Raw genomic sequence first — 18,772 nt, 5'->3', positions numbered from 1 at the left:
AAAACCACAAGAATCCTTGGGGAAGAGACCCAAAGGTAACAGGTGCTGGAGAAGCAGCACCTCATCTTTCAGTGTCCTGGCCAAGAAAATTAACCAGGTTCATTAAGGCAAAGAGAAGCCCAGTCCAGTGATCAATACTGGACTCATTGTCCAAAATATCCTCATGAATGCAGACTAATGCCCAGGGGAGCAGCTGTGCTAGGGAACTGTTCCAAACAGTTTGGGACCTTCGGAATAAAGATCAATTTTCCTCAGTATTCCAGATGATGACATTAAGAATCACAAGAATAATTTTCTGTGATGGTCCAAAGTGCAAATATGTTCATTAAAGAGCTGTATCAGTGAGATCTTAGGACATTAATAGGCAAAAAAATTTAATGTAATTTTCACCCAATTCCCCAAAAGAAATCTGTACAACATACTTAAAATTATTTTGGATCAAGTAGTACTAGTTGCTGCCACCATTTGAAATTTAAACTTCAAATCCACTGTGCTTCCTTTTTCAGTGCTCTATCAGTGCCCATTGAAAGAAGTTAGCATTTACACAGATCAAATCCAACTTTAGAAAAACCTTCCTCAAATGAACAGATGAGAATGATTCCTCAAAACATAAAAATCCAAGAAAACTTTATTCTAACCATCTTCTTGCCAGGCTGCACCCAGTTTTCCAAGCTCCCTCTCCCACTGTGCACAGGTACATTTCAGCAGGAACACAAAGCACATTATCACTTGCTCCAAGGAGCTCTGTAGCCTGCAGGATCTTTGCAGAATCCAGCCCGAAGAAATGCAGCACTTTGAGAAAACAGAGCTGTCAAGCAAGATTTCCTTGGGCTTGCTGCCACACAAAATGGCAAACGAGGGACTTGATCCTGCATGGAAGACAATAGGAATTATAGGTGCTCAGCATTTGTCTTCCAGCAGAGTTAAGGTTTCTCAGTAATTCCCCAAATCAGCGGTACAGCTTTATACTTATTCAAAATTACATAGCTAAAAGCTTTGGTATGCAGCCACAGAGCTTTTATTTCAAATTGGCAATAATGTAACTTCTGTAAAAAAAAAAAAAACTACAATAATGTTAAAAATATCATAAAATGTTATTTATATCAGGATTCATTTGTTAGCCCATATGACAATCATTCATATTTCTTGACAGATATAAACCTCCGCTTAACACATTAGTATCATAAATATTACCAGATATAACACTGTAATTTAATACCTACCAAATGTATTTTAAAATATTACTCAATTTAAAACTTTGGGTTTTAACCAGATGTGTTTCCAGAAAATGATTCAGGTCAGATGCTTTTTTCTTTTCCCTTTTCTGTGCGCGCGCGTTCAAAGCGGAGCGTTCCTATGTGATTTATTGTGCCACGACTGTGTGCCCCGAACCTAAAACAGCACCACGATACTTCATCCTCGAGGCTTACACACCTGCAGTCCAAACTAACAAGAGAAAACATCTACATGGCACGGCAGGAGCCTTTGAAATGTCTTTTTGCAGTTGCCTGGACACAGAACAGACTGGTAGAACAGGGAGGCAGCGGAGAAAGGGTGAAGACAGGAACTCCAGCCTCTTTCATCTAGAAAGGGGGGACCATGGAGAGATTAGAGGAAAGGATTTTGATTAGATCACTGGAATGTGAAATGATGCTTCCCAGGATTAAAATCCTATTTTAGAGCTACCAAACCGGTTACGGCGTTAGTCAGAATTCGGAGACTCGCGCAGCTCCATCCCCGGCTGTCGCTCCGAGCACCCCACACCCTGTCCCCAGAGCAGGGGGTACCCCAGCCTGGCTCCCCAATCCTCGCCAGTATCATCCCAGCAAGGAGCTGCCCTCCCTCAAAGCATGGCACTTCTGGGGGAGAAGGAATTTCCTTCTGCAAGGGCATCCCTGGGTCCAGCCCCCGGCAATCGTGGGGAGGCTCTTGGATTTCGGTCTCATTGGGCCCCCAGTTTAGATCACCACGTAGAGGTCTGACATTTTCATAACCAAATGCCATTAGTTTTATTCCCAGCACAGCCAACCAACAATCTGAAGGTCTGGAGTCGCCGGGCTGATCATTACGTGGAACCCATTAACATAAAACCCGCCATCGCAATTAGTATCTTTGTAAGCAGCAGCCTCAGCAAAAAGTGGAAATGGAGGCTGAAATGATGGTGCTCTTCCAAAGGAGGCCGGCAGCAGATTGGGAAATAATCTGTGGCAATTGCTCCGCCGCTGTCTCTGCTGTCTCTGCCGTAACTTCTCCAAAGACAGGCAGAGCCATTTCCAAGCAGTCAGCCCACGGACTTGAGCGAGCACTAAATTCACTCGGTGATCAAATACAATTTGAGAAAAAATCTACAATCGCTCACTTGGGAGGGAAGAGATATTTTCCTTTTACAGATGAAGCGCAAATCAGCAAAAGTAGCTGTGTTTGGAAAAATACCGTGCAGTTTATTGATTCCAGAGGGGACAGGTACAGACCGTGGGTTTGCCCATTTCCCAACAAAAACAGGGAATGATTTCGAGGGGTGCAAGGTATTTGCAGGCTGGTTTGTTTTGTTAAGAGATGAGCCTGCTAAAATGTTCTGTGCTTTTCAGGAAGCTAACAAGGAAAATGTTCGTATTTATAGCAACATTATTGTTTAGAACAAAATAAGTTATTCCATCCTTTTAATCTCCGTTTCTATGGCTATCCTGCGCGGGGCTGGGATCTGATTTTCCAGCCTCCGTGCGATCCGCGTCCCCTCGGCAGCGGCCGGCGGCACCGGCCCTGGCAGGGAGCGCCTGTCGCGCTGAAGAAATCCCGTTCCAGGCGCTCCCGGACCGCCCCGGACACCCGCTGCCCTCGATGCACTTTTTCATTGTTGTTTCCCCTAAATTCTCCGCACTTGGCTAATTTTAGCCCCGCGGCTCCCCGGGCGGGCTCCCCCCGCGCCGCCGCTCCGGGCACCATTGGCCGGGCGATGCGCTGCCGTGAACCCGCACCCCTCCCGCACCGCGCGGCTGTCCCCGCACCGCCCCGCATCCGCCCGGCGCCGCATCCCCGCGTCCCGCCGCGCTGCCCGGCCGTGCCCGCATCCCCGCGGAGCCGCGTTCCCTCGCGCCGCTGTCCCCGCGTTCCCCCGCCCCGCGCCGCTGTCCCCGCATCCCCCCGCGCGGCGCGGCCGCGCTCCGCGCGCTTGTCCCCGCACGGCCGCGCGCTGTCCCCGCGTGTCCCGCGCGCCCTCCCCGCGGGTGCGGGGTCGCCGTGAGCGCGCGCCCGCGGCGCCCCCTCCGCACCCCCCCCCCCCACGGGAGCGCGCGGGCTGAGTCCGTGTTCCGGGCGGGCTCCAGGCCGGGATTTGGGCGCTCCCTGCCCGCCTCCCTCCCCCTTGCCCCCCCGCCCCTCCTCCCCCCTCCCGCCGGCTCCCTCCCTCTCTCCCTCCCTCCCTCCCTCCCCCTCCCTCCCGGCTCCTGAACTCCAGCCCCTCTCTCTCTATCAGCCGCTCACTCTGTCTCAATATGTCTCAAGATGGCGGCCAATGTGGGATCGATGTTTCAATATTGGAAGCGCTTTGATTTACAGCAGCTGCAGGTCAGGCTCCCCCGCTCGCCGCACCGGCCGGGCCGCGCCGCCGGACCCCCCCCCTCCCTCCCTTCTCCGCCTTCCCTCGGGCCCGGCCTCCCCCTCCTCCTCCCGCTGCCGGCCCGCGCCGCCTAAAGGGAACCCCCCGCTCCGCCCGGCCGCGGCGCTCCGCTCCCTCCGCCCCCCCCGCCATCGATCACCGGCCCCATCGGAAATTGATCCTCTTTGTTCAATTCATCGATCAGCCCAAGATGGCGCCGGAGCCGCCGCTGCCGGGGCTGCCGCCGCTTCGCCCGCTCCGTCCCGGGCTGCTCTTTCCCCGCTCCGCGCTCCCCCCCGGCGGCGGGGCCGTGCGGGGCGGCGGGCGCGGCGGGACTCCCGGCGGCCGCCGCTCATCCCCCGCGCGCCTCCTCCCTCTCCCTCCCCGCCGCCTGCCCCCTTCCCGCCGCCGCGTCCCCGCCGCTTTTCCTCCGCCGGGAGCCGGGGAAAGTTTACCGAGTGCTGGGACTTTGTGTGGGGGCGCCGGGCGGGCTGGCGGTGCAGGCGCGGAGCGGCGGGGGCTGGGGGCGCTGTGGTGCCGGCCGGGCGGGCGGGCGCTCCCCGCCGCCGCCGCGGGGTGCCGGCCCTCGCTCCGCTCTGCTCCGCTCCGCTCCGCCGGGCGCGGGGCTCCGGCCGCCGCCCTGCGACCGCCGCGGGCACCGCGCCGGGCCGCCAGGGGAGGGGACGCGGGGACACCGGCAAGGAGGGAGGGAGGGAGCGGCGGAGGGTCCCGCGGGGTGGGTGGGAAGGGGCGAGCGCCCGGTGCGCGGAGAGGGCGGCTCGGGAGGGCAGCGGCAGCGCCGGGCGCGGGGAGGGGCGCGGGGGCGTCCCGGCCGGCGGGGGGCATCGCGGCCGCATCTCCCCGCGGCGGCGGGAGGGCACGTTACATAATTCACGGGCTCTCCAGCCTCTCCTGCTGTCCAGGATCTGACAGATGAGCGGAATATTGATGCTTTACTGTGCTGGCTCGGGAGAGCCCAGAAGTGCCGTTTCCTGCCAGGGAAAGTCCTCGCAGACCGGGCTCCCCCCCCTGCCCCGGGGGAGCGTCCCCGGGGGAATTGCGGCCCCACGGTTTAATTGAGTTGCCGGGCTACGGATAAGGCCGGGGCGGGCCGGGGGGGTTGTCAGACGCTGTATCGGTGCTGCTCCCGCCGTGAATGGGATTGCAACACGCGTGTCTCCCAGTTGATTGGCGCAGGAAGGCGCTGCCCTGCCTCTCCGAACCCGCCGCTGCCTCCCGTTTAAATAAATTGGCTCGAAAGCCGGCGGCTGCCCACCCTGGCCCCCGCGGAGGCGGCGGTGGAGCCGGCCGGAGGCTGCGGCAGGCGGAGGGATGGTGGTGCGCTGATGCTGGGCAGAGCCGCATTCCCGCTGGAGGTGAGGGGATGGATGCTCGCAGGGGGCCGGCAGCGGGACCCGGGTCCTGCCGCCCTCCCTTCCCCTCGGCCGGGCGTGCGGGAGCGATATCATAGATATTTATATATATAATATTCAAAACTCCCACCCCAGCAGCCCCCGAAAGGGGAAGTGCTGCGTGGGATCTGTGCTGGGAGGCCGGTCCCTTCCGACTTTCAGGTGCATTAGGAGGTGGGGTAAAGTAGCGTTTTGTTTCAGGTTTCTATGTCGTCTTCCAGCCCCTTTCGCGTTTTATTGTTTCTTTTAAAGGTTTTGGATTAAGGTAGACTTGGCTGAACTTTGCTAACTTGAAAGGGTTTTTAATAGTGACCCGGAATACCTACAGGAATACAGAAAATGAGATCCAGATGTAGAATTGTATAAAATAAAATGGATTAAATTAAGATGTAGTTAAACAAGGTCTGACATCTCTAATTGTGGACTTTTGCTTTTGCCTCTGTGTACGTGTGGCTGTACTTGCTTAGCATAGGAAAATAAACGCTCCGAACATCGCTGCTGTGGCGTTACATTTAACGGTGAACAAGTCTAAATATTGCCTATAAAAATAAAGCCTTCAGAAATGCTTATTGATTAAAACATATTATGCTAAAGTATCTATCATGTAAATTAAATTCTAAAATGTAATGAACACAGCCAAATGGCATTTTGATAGATTGTTCTATTCTGTTTTTAGTAAAAAATAGCTCACTTTTATCATAATTTAATTTTTGTGCATACTGTAAAACCTGTTGTGGAGTATCACTGTACAAACCTTAATCTCGTTTTTGCAGACTAAATGTGACAGTCTGACTTGAACAGCTTGTAGCTTCTCCTTTGAAGCATTCTGGTAACGCCAGCTTAGAGTTGTTTGAACAATATTCATTACCTGCTTTTGAGGACTGGTGATTATTTACCCGTGCTGCGGATTGAGGCTGTTCACCTGTTGGCAGGCTGTGAGCAGCACAGAGTTTGTTAACTCTGCCTGCACTCTGTCTGCAGAGAGCCCTTGAGTGACCGGGGCAAGGGAGAGAATGCCTTCCTCCCTATGCAGAATAGTTAATTTGTTTCAAATTAGCTTTTTATTTATTTATTTTTTTACCCACCCATCTGCACCAAGAAGTAGTGTAATATTTACTCCCACTTGCAGATGAAGCAATGTGCTATAAAAACTATCATTCCCAGGGATGAAGTTCAGTCCCACAGAAGTGTCCATGCCTCCCTCTGTCCTCGTCCTTCGCTTGCACTGACGCATTTCGAGCGTGGAATTGTAGAAAATAAAAATACTTCCGCGTACGCTCTGTTCCAGCATGAAAGCCTGGAGGATTTATGCTTAACACAATTCCACCTGCGCCCTGCAGAACTGCAGCTCGGGGTGTGAGGGCTTTGAAGCTCTGTGTGCATGAGAAAGTTGTGAGGAGCTGGGACTGGGCAGTCCCGGAGCGCTGGCACCCGCCTGCTCCCAACTTCCTCTTCCACCTTCTGTTAGGAGGAGATGTTTAACTGTTGATGAGCTTCGACCTGCCTTGTAATATTAAGCAGCAGGTTTCTCCAGATTGTATCAATATTAATTAAAAACAGAGCCAGGAACACTTTAGGGTCTGACTTTTTAAATTATTTATTTCCTTTCGCTAAATAACCCCTTGTTTATAAGGAAAGATGTTTCAAGTGTTGGAGGCAGGATTAAATAATTCAGAACTTGGATTAAAGAACAAAAAGGTCTGTTCACAAATGGAATATGAGATGCAAAAATGGCAGCTTCCTACAGGTATCAAACGGGGTTTTTCACTGGAGACTGTACCTGCGAGGCACACAGCTGAACATTAACCCTTTTCTGTAAAAAAACCCAAAGCTGGCATGACTCCTAAAGAAACTGGAATAGGCATGGCATTGCTGCCTCAGTGTGCTGTGTGGTGGTGAATTGACCCGTGTTTGATGGGGAGGGAGTTGCAGTGCTCAGAGAAGGCAGCCCCTTGCAAACAGTGAAATCATGAAATCACTGGAGGAATGCTGCTGCCCTCCAGTTAGAGCTGCACGTCCTGGCTGGGAGCAGCTGTGTGACTGGAATCAGATCAGCAGCGTGAAGGTAACCTGCTGTTCCGTGGTCCTGGTTTGTTTGTAGTTTTTGGTGTCCCCATCACCTTCACTCTAAAAACAACCTTTTGCTGGGGAACAGGAAAGGGAGCGTTGTGTTCCCGTGGGCACAGCATGCAGCTCTCCCTGACAGCTTGCTGAATATTTCTGAATATGGGTGTATATATCAGTATCAGAGGAGGCAGCTGGTCTCCCTGACCAGCAGGAGTAAGTCTGGCTTGAGCCACAGCTCTGAGGACAAATGGAAGAAGTTAATGACCTTTGAAAACTTAAACTATCTGTAGTTATTTTGACAATAAACACAAGTTCTCAAAATGTCATTGTAGCTTTTTAGGACAGGCTCACATTCTGGTAAAAACTACAGTTTCTTATTGCTTTTGAGCAGAATGGCAGAACTTGTTACCATCAAGCTGAGGAGTGAAAATCTAAAGGCAAATCTTGCTAATGTGTTTGTTTTTTAAAATCTCATCCTGGTATTGCATCATATATGATTAAATAAGGACAGAATATTAGTTCTGTGCAGGCTGTGACTAATTGCTTAGGGTAAACCATTGATCTTATAAAATGTGCAACAAAATCTGGAAAAACTAAGTTGTAATGAATAGCTTTTAAATACTGAAGTACCTCTGTTAGTGAATTAGAAACAGGTGGAGTTGTTGGCATTGTTTAGTTGGGTCTGATGGTACCAGAGCACAAACTGATGTGTGAAGGAGTTTGTTGTTTCATCAGAAGTGGAATTAGTGATCAGGTCTGAGTCTTTAATTTGTGCAGGTCGTTGTAGAATTGTTACTGTCCCAAAAGTAGTTGGTGGTTCTTTGTTTACAGTGGTAGCTGAATGCACATGTGGAGAAAAGCCTCCAGCTGCTGTAGCTGCATTTCTGCTCCTTTAGCTGATCCGAGAGGTGAAAGCAGCTGGGAGTTCCTGCAGGAAGGGAGGGATGGCACAGCCAGGGCACTGCTGCCAAGATGCTCCCAGAGCAATCCCAGCAGCAAAGCTTTGGCAGCTTGTGGTGCTCAGGGTGGTGTCCCCGGACACCCACCGCACGTGACATACCAGAAGAAAGGCCCTTGATGTGCTTCTGGCACGAGAACTGGTCTTTCAGAGGATTCCTTGAGTTCTGTTCCTTGGGAATAAATCTCTGAGAGCTTTTCTATGCCTTGTTCTATTCCTGCAATGAAATAATGCCCATCAGAAATGTGGCAGAGTCACTGCCTGCTTCGGTCACTCTGCTCCAGTGCCAAGTTTGTGGTTAACTGGATGATGTATTGAAAAGTGCAGTAGGGAGGGTTTGGGATAAGGTAATGCTTGGCAGTTTTCTGAAGAAAAATCACACTGGTTGGCTGTATATAACAATGCAAAATAAGTAATGGGTGAAACATTTTCTAGAGAAGAAATTACATGCGGTCTGAAATTCCAGTGAACAGTTATTCTTTATTTGCAAGCTGATTTGTAATGCAAAAAGTGGATGTAGAAAAATGCATAATCCAGAGTTTCAGTTTGATCACACTGGGGCTGAGAATAAAGGCAGTTTATTTATTGGGCAGAGAACAGACACATATGTGGATTATTGGTATTTTTTAAGGCACCAGTCAGGCAGTGTACACTTGTAAGCCTTTCTAGGTAAGCAAGGTGATAAGTTCCCATCTTGTGTATCCAGGTTTTTCCTGCACCTGTGCTTGGTTCTTTCCCATATCCTTTTTGGGAAGGCCTTGAAAATAAAATGTTTTCTGTATTGGGAATATAGTGACAGTGTTTCTCTCTGTTGGAATGGGGGAGTGAGGAGAAAGACTTGAGGATGAGAGGGGGAAAGCTGAAATGAAATTTTTTGCAGAAGACAAGGAGTGTTGGAAAAAGAGACTTGTTCTGGAGTGCTCACACATGATGTTGAATGTACCAGGAAAGATGAGAGAAACTTGGACCTCATAGTCAGAAATAGTGCCCTTAAATTAGTGAACATAAGATTAATCCTACTCATTTTGTGACATATGTTCTCAGCTTGTTTTTGTTGTCTCTGGTTTGACAAGGCAAATCAGTGATTTCTGCCTTTATTGGCAGTTATAACGAAGAAAATACAGGCTATTGCACTGGTTGGATTGTGCAGAATGTGGAATGCAGACAGATTGTTGGATGTTAAGTTTTTATAAAAGATTAAACACAGTTGGGTGTCGGTTGTTGGATGTAACAAAGGTCTCCACTGCTGTCCAACAGTAATTTGGATTTCCAGGAAAGCACTAGGCAGTGAGGAATTTGCAGCAAATCCACCACTGTACTCTGGTTGTGCTCCTGTTCTGTCTCTAGCAAGACACTGCAGTTCTCACTGTTATTTGCACCTCTTGTGACTTTGCAGAGTTAAACATTTACCCTGAATAAAGATAATTTTTGTTACAAAGGTGTTAAAGCCGGGAGGTGCCCGACAGCTCCTGTGTGTGTTACAGCAGGCAGGGGTTTGCAGCTGGAGCCTGTCTCACTAATTCTAACAACTTTTTGCCTCCCTGGCAATTCACTTGCCCCCTTGCCTTGCAATAGTTGGATTTCTTTGTTGGCAGTTGGGGCAATAAGGAAGTTTCTGTGGGGGCTGGAGCTGTGCTGGGGAGCAGGGAGGGCAGCTGGGGTGCTGCTCATCCTCCTCATGCACCCCAGTGATCTGCTCTGGGAAGACAGAGGTGAAGATTACTCATCTCTGAAAGGCTCAAAAGCAGATGCACAGAAGTATTTTAAGCTGCTGTGTGTAGATGCTTTGAATTCCCCCGTATCTTTGTGTCTCTGGTTGTGAGCACTTTGAGGCACGTACGGATGTAGGCCATGGCTGTCTCGGAGGCTTTTCACAGGAGTTCATACATCAGAGCTGAGCAGATCCTGTGGTTCTGCTCTTTTGTGTGGAAATGTACCTTAGTGAATGAGCAAGCCTGGAGACTGCAGCATCTGGAGTGCCAGCACAAGCTTTCTGTGAATGATAGGATAAAATATGGCTAAATGGCTGCACAAATCCCATGGGAACCTGACCATTCCTCTTGCTGAATCCAGGGATTTTGTATAGGTGAATCCAGTGGTTTTGTATAGGTGAGCCCAGGTGTGCACTGCACATGGAAATTCAGGTGAGACCAAGCCATGGTCTGATTCCTGGGAATATTTTATCCCATCCCTGAGCTGTGGAGGTGGGATGGTCCAGCACTGCTGCTCTGTCACGTCACCATGGGATTGCTTTAATGGGCTTGGGGAGGGTGTGTGCAGGAGCACTTCTGACACATTGCAGAGGTCTTTCCTTGCTGAGAAATGTTGGTTTCTGTCTGTGGCTCACGTGTGATTAGCTGAGGGCAGCAATGTTAGAGGGAAGTAAAAATTAAAACAAGTGGTGTGGGGAAGTGACACTGCTTAAAGGAGTGGAGGGGTAGAGGGAAGTGGTGAACAAAGGAAGGAGGTAAGGAGTGAGCATAAACCTAGGACTTGGAAATGAAACTCCTTGCAGTACAGTTGGGAAAAGAGAGATTATTTTAGCCTTTATATAAATATTGGGCAGTGCACTGGGCACTGTGGTGGGTCTCCCAACAAATGCCTGTCTGTAATGCTACCACCAAACCCACCTCACCTGCCCTTGCTCACCTTAGATCACCTGGGGTTTGCTCCAGGCTGTCCTTGTGGGAACACCCTGGGAAAATCTGTCCATGAGATGCTGAGGTGATGGTGTGACTGAAGAGTGCACTGGCAGGTTTGAGTGTTGCCCTGTGACAATCAAGGGTTTGTGTTTCCTGGCAGCTTTCTGTCCACCTGCATGATATTCTCAGGTATTATGAATAGGAGAAGCATTCTCATTGTTCTCACTGTAAAATAAAGGAGGGGGCAAAAAACCCAGGGAATTTCATCGCTTTTACCTTTTTAAATTTTTTTTTTAAATGGAAACTCAGACTAAGTATATCTTAGATGGGAAAAGCTTGTATGTTTTGAGTGGAAATGCCCTGGTTTACTCCTGTAGAAACAAAACTGCAAAGCCAAAAGGGAGTGTTGCAGATGATGAGATGCAGTGGAAGTTTGATGGGTTAAATCTTGCTCCTTCTGCTCTCAGTATCTCTGGTAGGTGTTTGTGGTTTCACGGTGTTGCTGAACCAATCATCTAAAGAAAACGAAAGATTTCTCTTAGCAAGGCTGAGCTGAAGCTAGTGTGTATCAAAAATGTCTGTGTGTGAGCATCACTGTGGGCAGTGTGCTGACACCCCGAGCCTCGAACTGCTTCAGATTCAGTGAGAGCACAGTCAGGAGGGGGCAGTGGCTCTCAGATGGGCTGGGAGCTGCAGTCCCAGGAGCTGCCCCATGCCCTGAGCACCTCCCTTGCCTGCACTGGTTTGCTTCTCCTTCTGGGAAACACTGATAGTGCTCCCAGCCCCTCTTTGATTGGGACTTAGCATTTACTGTTGGGTTTTGCTGCTACTTAATTCTGCTTTGTGGATAAACAAGACTCAGTGGTTACATTTTCTGCACCTTTGTTCTCAATATTTTAAATGTGCTGATTTGTAGGTGCTTTTCAGGCTGTTGCTGAAAACAGTTTCTACAGAAATGAATGTGAAAAAAGTGTTGGTTGTCCTAAAAGAATATTGAGAATGATTGGTACTAAATCACTGGAAATATTGTTTCATGCCCTTGGTTATGAAGTTATAATCTAGAGTTACTCATACATAGACACACTCTTACTTTAAAACATACCTCCCTGTTGTTTGGTGTAATGTACAATTTATCAAGTTTCCCTTCAGATTTCTCTGTACATTGAAGGCTGTTTAAAATTTACATTATAGGAAGCCAGCTATATGAACGTTGAATTAAAAATTCAGCAGTTTGTGGTTGCATCATTTCAAGCTTCAGCCCAAGGTTTGAAACAGCTCCCTGTTCCAGCAGGATGGGCCAGGGGCAGGGAGGATCCTCCATCCCAGGCCACACTGATGGTTTTAAGGGCAGTAAGGTGGTTTTAAGGACAGTAAGTTTTAAGGGCAGTAACTGGGAGCCTTTGAGCCCCCTGGATGGCCAAAGAGAAGAGAGAGAGGAGATGTGCAGAGCAGTTTTCATGTCATGTGCTGCACCTGTACTTGAAGGCTGAAATTCATAACTCACCAAACACATAGCATGGGCTAGCTTGAAACCATTTCTTTCAACTTTTCCCTTTTATCCAAATTACCCAGGATCTGTAGTGTACCAGCAGCCTGCCTGGGCTGTCAGTGACGTTGATTTTTGCTTTATCTTTGCTTTATCTGTGCTGCTTGTGCCATCAGGAATATCCATCTCCTGCTCGTGTCCTGCTCCATGCTGGGGCTGTGCTCCTGGCCCCTGAGCTTGGCGAAGGTGGATAAACTTTATTCCTGTTTAGCACAACATTGCTGCATGTGCTGAGGCTTTAGCTCGTGTGTAGTCAGAGTTTCTGGCTGAGCTTGGCTGAAGGAGCTGCCCTTTCTGCCCAGCCCAGGGTTAAGTTGAGAGCAAAGATGAATCTCTCCATGCCAGTCCAGCAGCCTCTCATCTCTGCCTTTATCTCATGTTTCTAATCAGTTCCATTCAGTTTCTTGTTATTTTGTTGATGTGACACACAAATGTTGTCACAGTAGCTCAATAAAATTTATACTTGTGTCTTGTCTGTAATTATTTTTCATTTTATTTTTATTGGGTGTTTACACGTTTTATTGCATGTTCATGTCAAAGTAAATTTGTATCATGTTGTCACTTAAAGATGTTTGTTTCATTTTCATCCATAAATAAAATGTATCCTTTGTCTAGGATCTGAAACACGAAAATGTTAATTTTGTCAGTGAACTACATATCTGTATTTTGCTGCAGATCTGTGTTAATATTGATAAAACTCAGTTTTGGCTTGGTATGTCTGGTATGAGCATAGCTGCTGTTCTGATATTAATTGTGGGGATGGGATAATATTAAACATTTAAAAACAAGGAGCCAGTAGTCTTGCAATTGATTTTCTGTGGAGAGACTTGTGCTGAGCTGTTTACACAATTGTAACCTCAGTTTCTTTTAGATAGTGCAAGTGTTTCATGGATTTAAAGAATACAGTTGAGTGCACTGGTTTCTCCTCCCTTCCCTTCTTCCAGCTCTGCCCTGCCTCTTTCAGGAGCTCGACTTTTCTTTTGCTTATAGGTTTCTGCACATTTTCTTTGGCATGGAGAGTTGCTTTTGAAATTCTTGGGATGCTGGAAAAGGGCAGCTTGCTCTTATTGTGTCCTCTGCTCATCTCTCTGCCTCTGTTCACTACACATCTGTCTGTTTTCTTAGGTAAATGTACTTTATACTCCTAATTACCACTTGAAACTCAGAATATCTCTTTTTCATTCCTCCCAAAAGTGAGTGGATATTTGCGGCCCTGTAGGGGTGAGCTCAGAGGGTGCTGTGCTCTTCCTTCCCAAGATGAAGCAGACAGTAAGGAGGGAAGAATTGTTCTATAAGAATTTATTCTGTACTTTGTGAGAATTTTATTTTTGTACTTTCCTGGTCCTGCCAGACTCTGGGTGCCATCAGTGTTACTGACAATCCTTCACCCCTGCAGGACTCAGGATTAATTCTCTAGTTTAGATCAGGATTTGAATAAAATTAAACTGTTTTACCAAGTCATGCTCTCAGTTTTATGTCCAATGGTTTGCTGTTTCCATGCTCATGAGGAGGAGGTGGTTTCATGTTTTCTTTTAAGAGCAGGCAGAGTTTTGGTCAGTCCCAGGGCTGGAAAGTTTTATTGTAACAGCTGAGTTCTTCTGTACAATTTGTGATCCACATTTTTTCTCTCTGTGAGGCCTTTGCTGTGCTCCAGGCCATCAGCCAGTGAGACCAGAAATGTGTGGGATTTTTTTCTTGGAGTTACGTGTTAAATACATCACAAATTATTAAAACATCACACACACTGTGCTGTGATCAGCTTGGTTTAAATGATAAATTAAAATCTGTTAGCATCTGAGATGTTCTGGCATATCCTGAGAATAGTTAGTTCTTTAATATGCCAAGCTAAGTAAAACTTGATTAGTGTCACTATCTGGGATTTTCTGTCCTGTAAATAGAACTTGAAGTCTAAAATTGGAACTGTGAAAACCTACTTTAACTGGGATTAGAAGAAGAATTTAATAGTTCAGATTGATTTCAGGATCTTAGAAAGTGGTCACTGTGCCCCAGAGCTGTCGTACGTGCCATCTTCTTGAAAATTAACTTCACTGCAAGGGCTGCAGAGTTACCCTGGGGCTGCAGCACTCTGTGCTTGGCCCTGCAGCACAGGCTGCCGGGCTGGGAAGGGGCTCTCTGTGCCTGGCTGCTCCTGTGTGCCAGAGGTTGTTGTGTCTCCAGCTCCTGGTTTGTGCTCTGATAGCTGCCAGGATGCTGCCTGGTGAAAGGTGATGGCAGCAATCGGGCTTAGAGGCTTTCTCCTGCCAGTGTGAAAGCTCCTGATGCCAGCAGATGATGGCTCTGTGTGTTAGTTTTCATTTTTTTGGTGCATTTTGGTTTTGTGCATGAGGTGGATGGGATGGGAGTGGGAATTCCTGGGGTGGGAGAGCACAGCCACTGCTGCTGGGCTGGGATCCAGTGCTCCTGCCCTGCTTCCAGGGATGTCATGGCAAACTGCAGTCACACTTCATAGTGTTTTGTGCCCTATTTATTTGCTGTAATCATTTTACCAACCAGTTGTGAAGTTAATTTCAATGGTAAGAAATATTCATTCCATATCTAGCTGTCTTTTTATTTTTTTTTTAAGTTGTTGGTTGGCAGCAGCCCCTTTGTACAGTGTCTTGATTGTCAGCTCTTCATTATAAATTTACTTTCTAAATGCTGACTTAAGGCCTGACACTTTGTTTGTTTAACTGTCAGTTACACTACTTGGGAGACCTAATAAAAGCCTCTCAGATCTTCCTATTGAATTAGGCCACCCTTTACCACCCCAGTGACTGAAGTAAAACAACTGCAAGAGTCTCTTTTCCTGTCTATCCCATTTTTGCTGGAACTCTGCTTCGGGTGTCTTCTGATCCTGTCCTCACTGTGACAGTCATTCTCTGCTAAAAGGTCACTGTAGTATTTTAATTGGATTTTTCAGCTGCAAGGAATATAAAAATATAAGTTTATTAATAGAGTGGCTTTGATCTTGAAGGATTCCAAAACATTTGCTGCATTGCACATACAGGAATGGTTTAGTTTTACTGCTCGTTCAGGGATAATCAATTTTGTCGTGGAGCATGGAAAGCTGGATGTTCTTCCTGGGAGGTCTGGGGGAAATCTGGGAAGGCAGAATGTTGTTCCCCAAGTGGAATTTCCCCAGGATACAGAATCAAATTGTGACTCTGTCAGAGATGCCAAAGGATCTTTCATAAGTTGTTTTGGTTTTGTTTTTTTTCATCTGAGATCTTTGAAAAAGGTCACGGGCAAGAGACAATTAGAGAAACACTTAAGTGACCTTGTTAGTGTATTTTTGTGGAATTATTGTGCTTTACAGCTATTGCTGCTTTACCCAGATGGTTATTGCTGGTTTCCATCTGTTCATTAAGGAAAAGTAAAGACAGAAAACAGCAGATTTAGCTGGGTTTTTAACCAGAACTTTCAGGTTTTATTTCTTCTTTGACCACGTCAGGTTAATGCGTTGGGTGAGCGCGCTGCGGTTTCAAGGCAAAGAGATTAAAGTGGGAGCTTGTCTGCTCAATATGGGTCATGACAGCAGCTTCCTGTGTTTTGGGCACCCTTTTCTTTGAACAGTCCTCAGGTATGAAGTGTGATATCACCCTGGCAGGGAGCCAGGCCAGGGGAACGACTCTGACCAAGGCTGACATTGTGGAAACCATTTAAGCGTTCGTGGCCAAAAGGATCCTCAGCTCATATTGCTGCTTATTCCCACTTTAACCCCAGGGCTCTCTGTGTGACTTCATAGTCCCCCAGTGGAGTTTTCCCTGGTTTTACTAAGATCTGCTCCCTTAGAGGTTAAACACTTCAAAATCTTCAAGGCTTGCAGGTGTGAGAGCTTCATGATGTAGGTGAGCTGACACCAGTTTTAGTGGTTTTGTGCTCAGGGTGATCCCCCGTGTCTCAGTTCCTGGAGAATGGCGGGAGAAGGAGCCCAGAGAGGCCAAGAGCATGATCTGGATTTTCACCCGATGATGAACAAAGCAAAATAAAAAACTGCTACTAAGTCCCATAATCCTGCTCATGGCGCTAAGAGTTTTTCTTCACCTGACTATTTTCTTTGAGCTGGTGGATGATTTGTTCTCACAGAGCTGTTTTCAGGTGAGATGGAAGAAAGAAGCTGTCTGGAGGGAGAGCTGTTTGCAGGGGTCCTGAGCAGGGTACACAAGAGTGGTTTTATTTCCCCAACTCCTTTGCCAGTTGCTCAACCAGATGTCCTCAGTAGTTTGTGCTGTAAGATGTTAAGTAATTAGATCATTCAGATTCTAGTTAAACATAATTAAAGCCCTGTGTAAACTGAGTGAAGCTGACAGGTTTTATAGGTTGGTCATAGCAAAAATATCAGATGGTATAGCTCAGCATTAATACAAAAAGATTTAAGCCTCCCTGCCCTCAAATAAAGAGGTGTTTAGTCTCCAAATTTAATCCTTAATTAGAACCACAATTTATGGAGCTTACTAAAAATGTTTTTAGGTTTTTGGAAGCCTCACTCAAAAGTGTTTTCATTGGTTAAAGTTTCCTGTGTACCCCTGAATTCAAAATAGAGAACTTCTTAGCAGTTATTATGTCAAGTTAAACAGAGAGATAACAGAATTTTGCAGTTTTTTTCCTGTAGTTTAAGCTAGTGGGTAAGTCAGTTGCAGTGGTGCTTCTTGACCCGAGAAGGGTTGAACAAGCAGCACCATCTCAGGGTGCCTTTCCCAGCGTGGAGCTGATTTGCCTTTTGGGATCATCTGGGTGTAGCACAGCCTGTGTGAGGTGCTTTGGTTTCCAGCAGTGCCTTCCAGCCCACGGCACGCTGGGTTCGTGAGCATCACATTGCCCTGGTTATTGTTAAACAGCAGAACTGGGGAAAATCACCGTGTAATGGCACCGTGGCTGCAGGTACTGCAGAGCAAAAGAGCAAATGTGAGGCTGTGAGCACACGGCTGAAACACGAGTTCCGTGTTGCAGCCTTTGATTATTGTTGTTTTATTGCAACACTTTGAAGCTAATCTTGATTATTTCTCTCCCTCATTTTACAGATATGACACATTATTTTGTTGTTTGTTTGCTGGCAGGCGAAACATATTTTCTGAAGGAAAGTGTTAACAGATCCGCTGATAAAATGTCTGTCTTCTAAAAAGTGTCTGAAGACAAATTGAGTATTTGTCTACATGTGCTGTTCACACTGTTGTACCAAACAAATTAACAAGATGATTCTTGTCTTTTCTGGGATGTAAACTTTCTTTTCTAATGTTGTAGGAGCCCAAATTTGTTGTGAACTAGACCCAGGGTGATCCTTGTTCTGCCAAGTGCTCTGAAAGCTGATTGTCACTTTACTGTAGCTAATAAAGAAAATTTAGGTACAGAACATCCACAGGGAAGTTATGCTGGAAAATTCACATTTGAATAGTAAAGGAGATTTAGCTGTTTGACTTAGTGAAAAAAGAAAAATCAGAAAGAAGAAAACTGCAGCTATTTCTTGGCAATCCTAAATGATGTAGTTGCCTTGCTGGGTACTGAGAACAGCTCCTTTGCATGCTCTGCAGAGTTATTTCATGCAATAACTTCCCACGTCCCCTCCAGCCTCTCCCCACCACGCTCAGTTATGTCACTGTGTGATGCTCTGAGCCTTGCTGTCCTGGCTGGAATCTCCAGCCTGTTTCCAAGCTTGTATTTCTCACTTGGCAGCACACGCTGCGGCTGGTGGGCAATCTGCCGCATCCCTTTTTTGTCAAACATCCGAGCTGGTGCCTGACACTGAATCCGGGAGGAACAGCGGGGACAGGGAAATGTACAGCACAGCTCCAGAGGTCTGCTGGGTGTCTCTGTGCATTTTTCTGTACTCATTGCTTATGATTGATTCCCACTTCTTGTGGTGATAGAATGAAGGGGGTTCTGCTCTTGCCTTTTGTGTTTTAAGTGATTTGTATGACCTGGTAAGAGTCAAATTTTCAGCTGCTTTTTTTCTATCAAGTGCTTATCTGCTTACAAGTGAAAAACTCAGTTTCAGGAAAATCCCCTTGAGTTCTACAGAGACAAAACAGTTCTGTCAAGGTGTGTGTACGTGTGTGTGAGTGTTTGTGTAAACACACAAGCTCACACAAGCACAATCTCCTCTCTGGATCAGCTTCCACCATGCAAAATACAAACCTGAAAGGGCTATAATTGATTATGTGCAATAGGAGACAAACAACCAAGATTTTGGGAGAGGGCAGGGTGTGGTCCAGATCTGGCAAAACATTTAAGAACTGAACATTATTTTTTCAAAGGCAGGGAAACTTTAAAACATTGGTCCAAGAGTTAAGACTGGTTGGGAGAAGGAAAAGAGTACAGTAAACTGAGACATCGTCTTTGTAGGGGGAGGAATTGGGAAGAAAGAACACACAAGTTTAGGTTAGTACATGTTCATGTTCTTCTGGTTTTTTAACTTCATTTGTTTCCCTGGCAGATGTCCCATGGCTTTGAGGCCTTTGTCTGTGTGAGAGAGAACATGAAGGAGGGCTTGGCAGGACGCTTGGGGTTGTGTGGAATAGCTGGTAGTCATATTTATAGTTGGTGTTGTCTCTTGGC

At 47.1% G+C, this 18,772-nt stretch overlaps 1 protein-coding gene and 1 long non-coding RNA gene across 14 annotated transcripts in view; one reads left to right on the top strand and one right to left on the bottom strand.

Moving 5' to 3' along the window:
- Positions 1 to 612: 612 nt before the first annotated feature.
- Positions 613 to 4,494, bottom strand: LOC113460117 (uncharacterized). Of its 2 annotated transcripts, XR_012583480.1 has the most exons (3): positions 4,051 to 4,494; positions 1,224 to 1,583; positions 613 to 869 (listed from the first exon to the last, which is right to left on the bottom strand). It is a non-coding gene; the product is annotated as an uncharacterized LOC113460117 (long non-coding RNA). The 2 variants fall into 2 exon arrangements; XR_012583479.1 differs by having other exon boundaries at positions 613 to 1,583.
- The window catches only part of CUX1 (cut like homeobox 1), a 272,878-nt gene continuing 257,428 nt past the window's right edge, over positions 3,323 to 18,772 (top strand). For 2 of the 12 annotated variants that reach the window (XM_074556855.1, XM_074556853.1), the window contains exon 1: positions 3,750 to 4,292. In XM_074556855.1, coding sequence (XP_074412956.1) covers positions 3,807 to 4,292 — 486 coding nt within the window. In that variant the 5' untranslated portion in view covers positions 3,750 to 3,806. Of the gene's footprint in view, positions 3,565 to 3,746; positions 4,293 to 4,762; positions 4,972 to 18,772 lie in introns of those variants that run through there. The other 10 variants (XM_074556864.1, XM_074556854.1, XM_074556861.1 and 7 more) reach the window with 8 other exon arrangements.

This window comes from Zonotrichia albicollis, chromosome 22, assembly GCF_047830755.1.
Source record: "Zonotrichia albicollis isolate bZonAlb1 chromosome 22, bZonAlb1.hap1, whole genome shotgun sequence".
NCBI lineage: Eukaryota > Metazoa > Chordata > Aves > Passeriformes > Passerellidae > Zonotrichia > Zonotrichia albicollis.
Note: the sequence above shows the minus strand (reverse complement) of the source record. Positions and strands in the feature narration are given on the sequence as shown.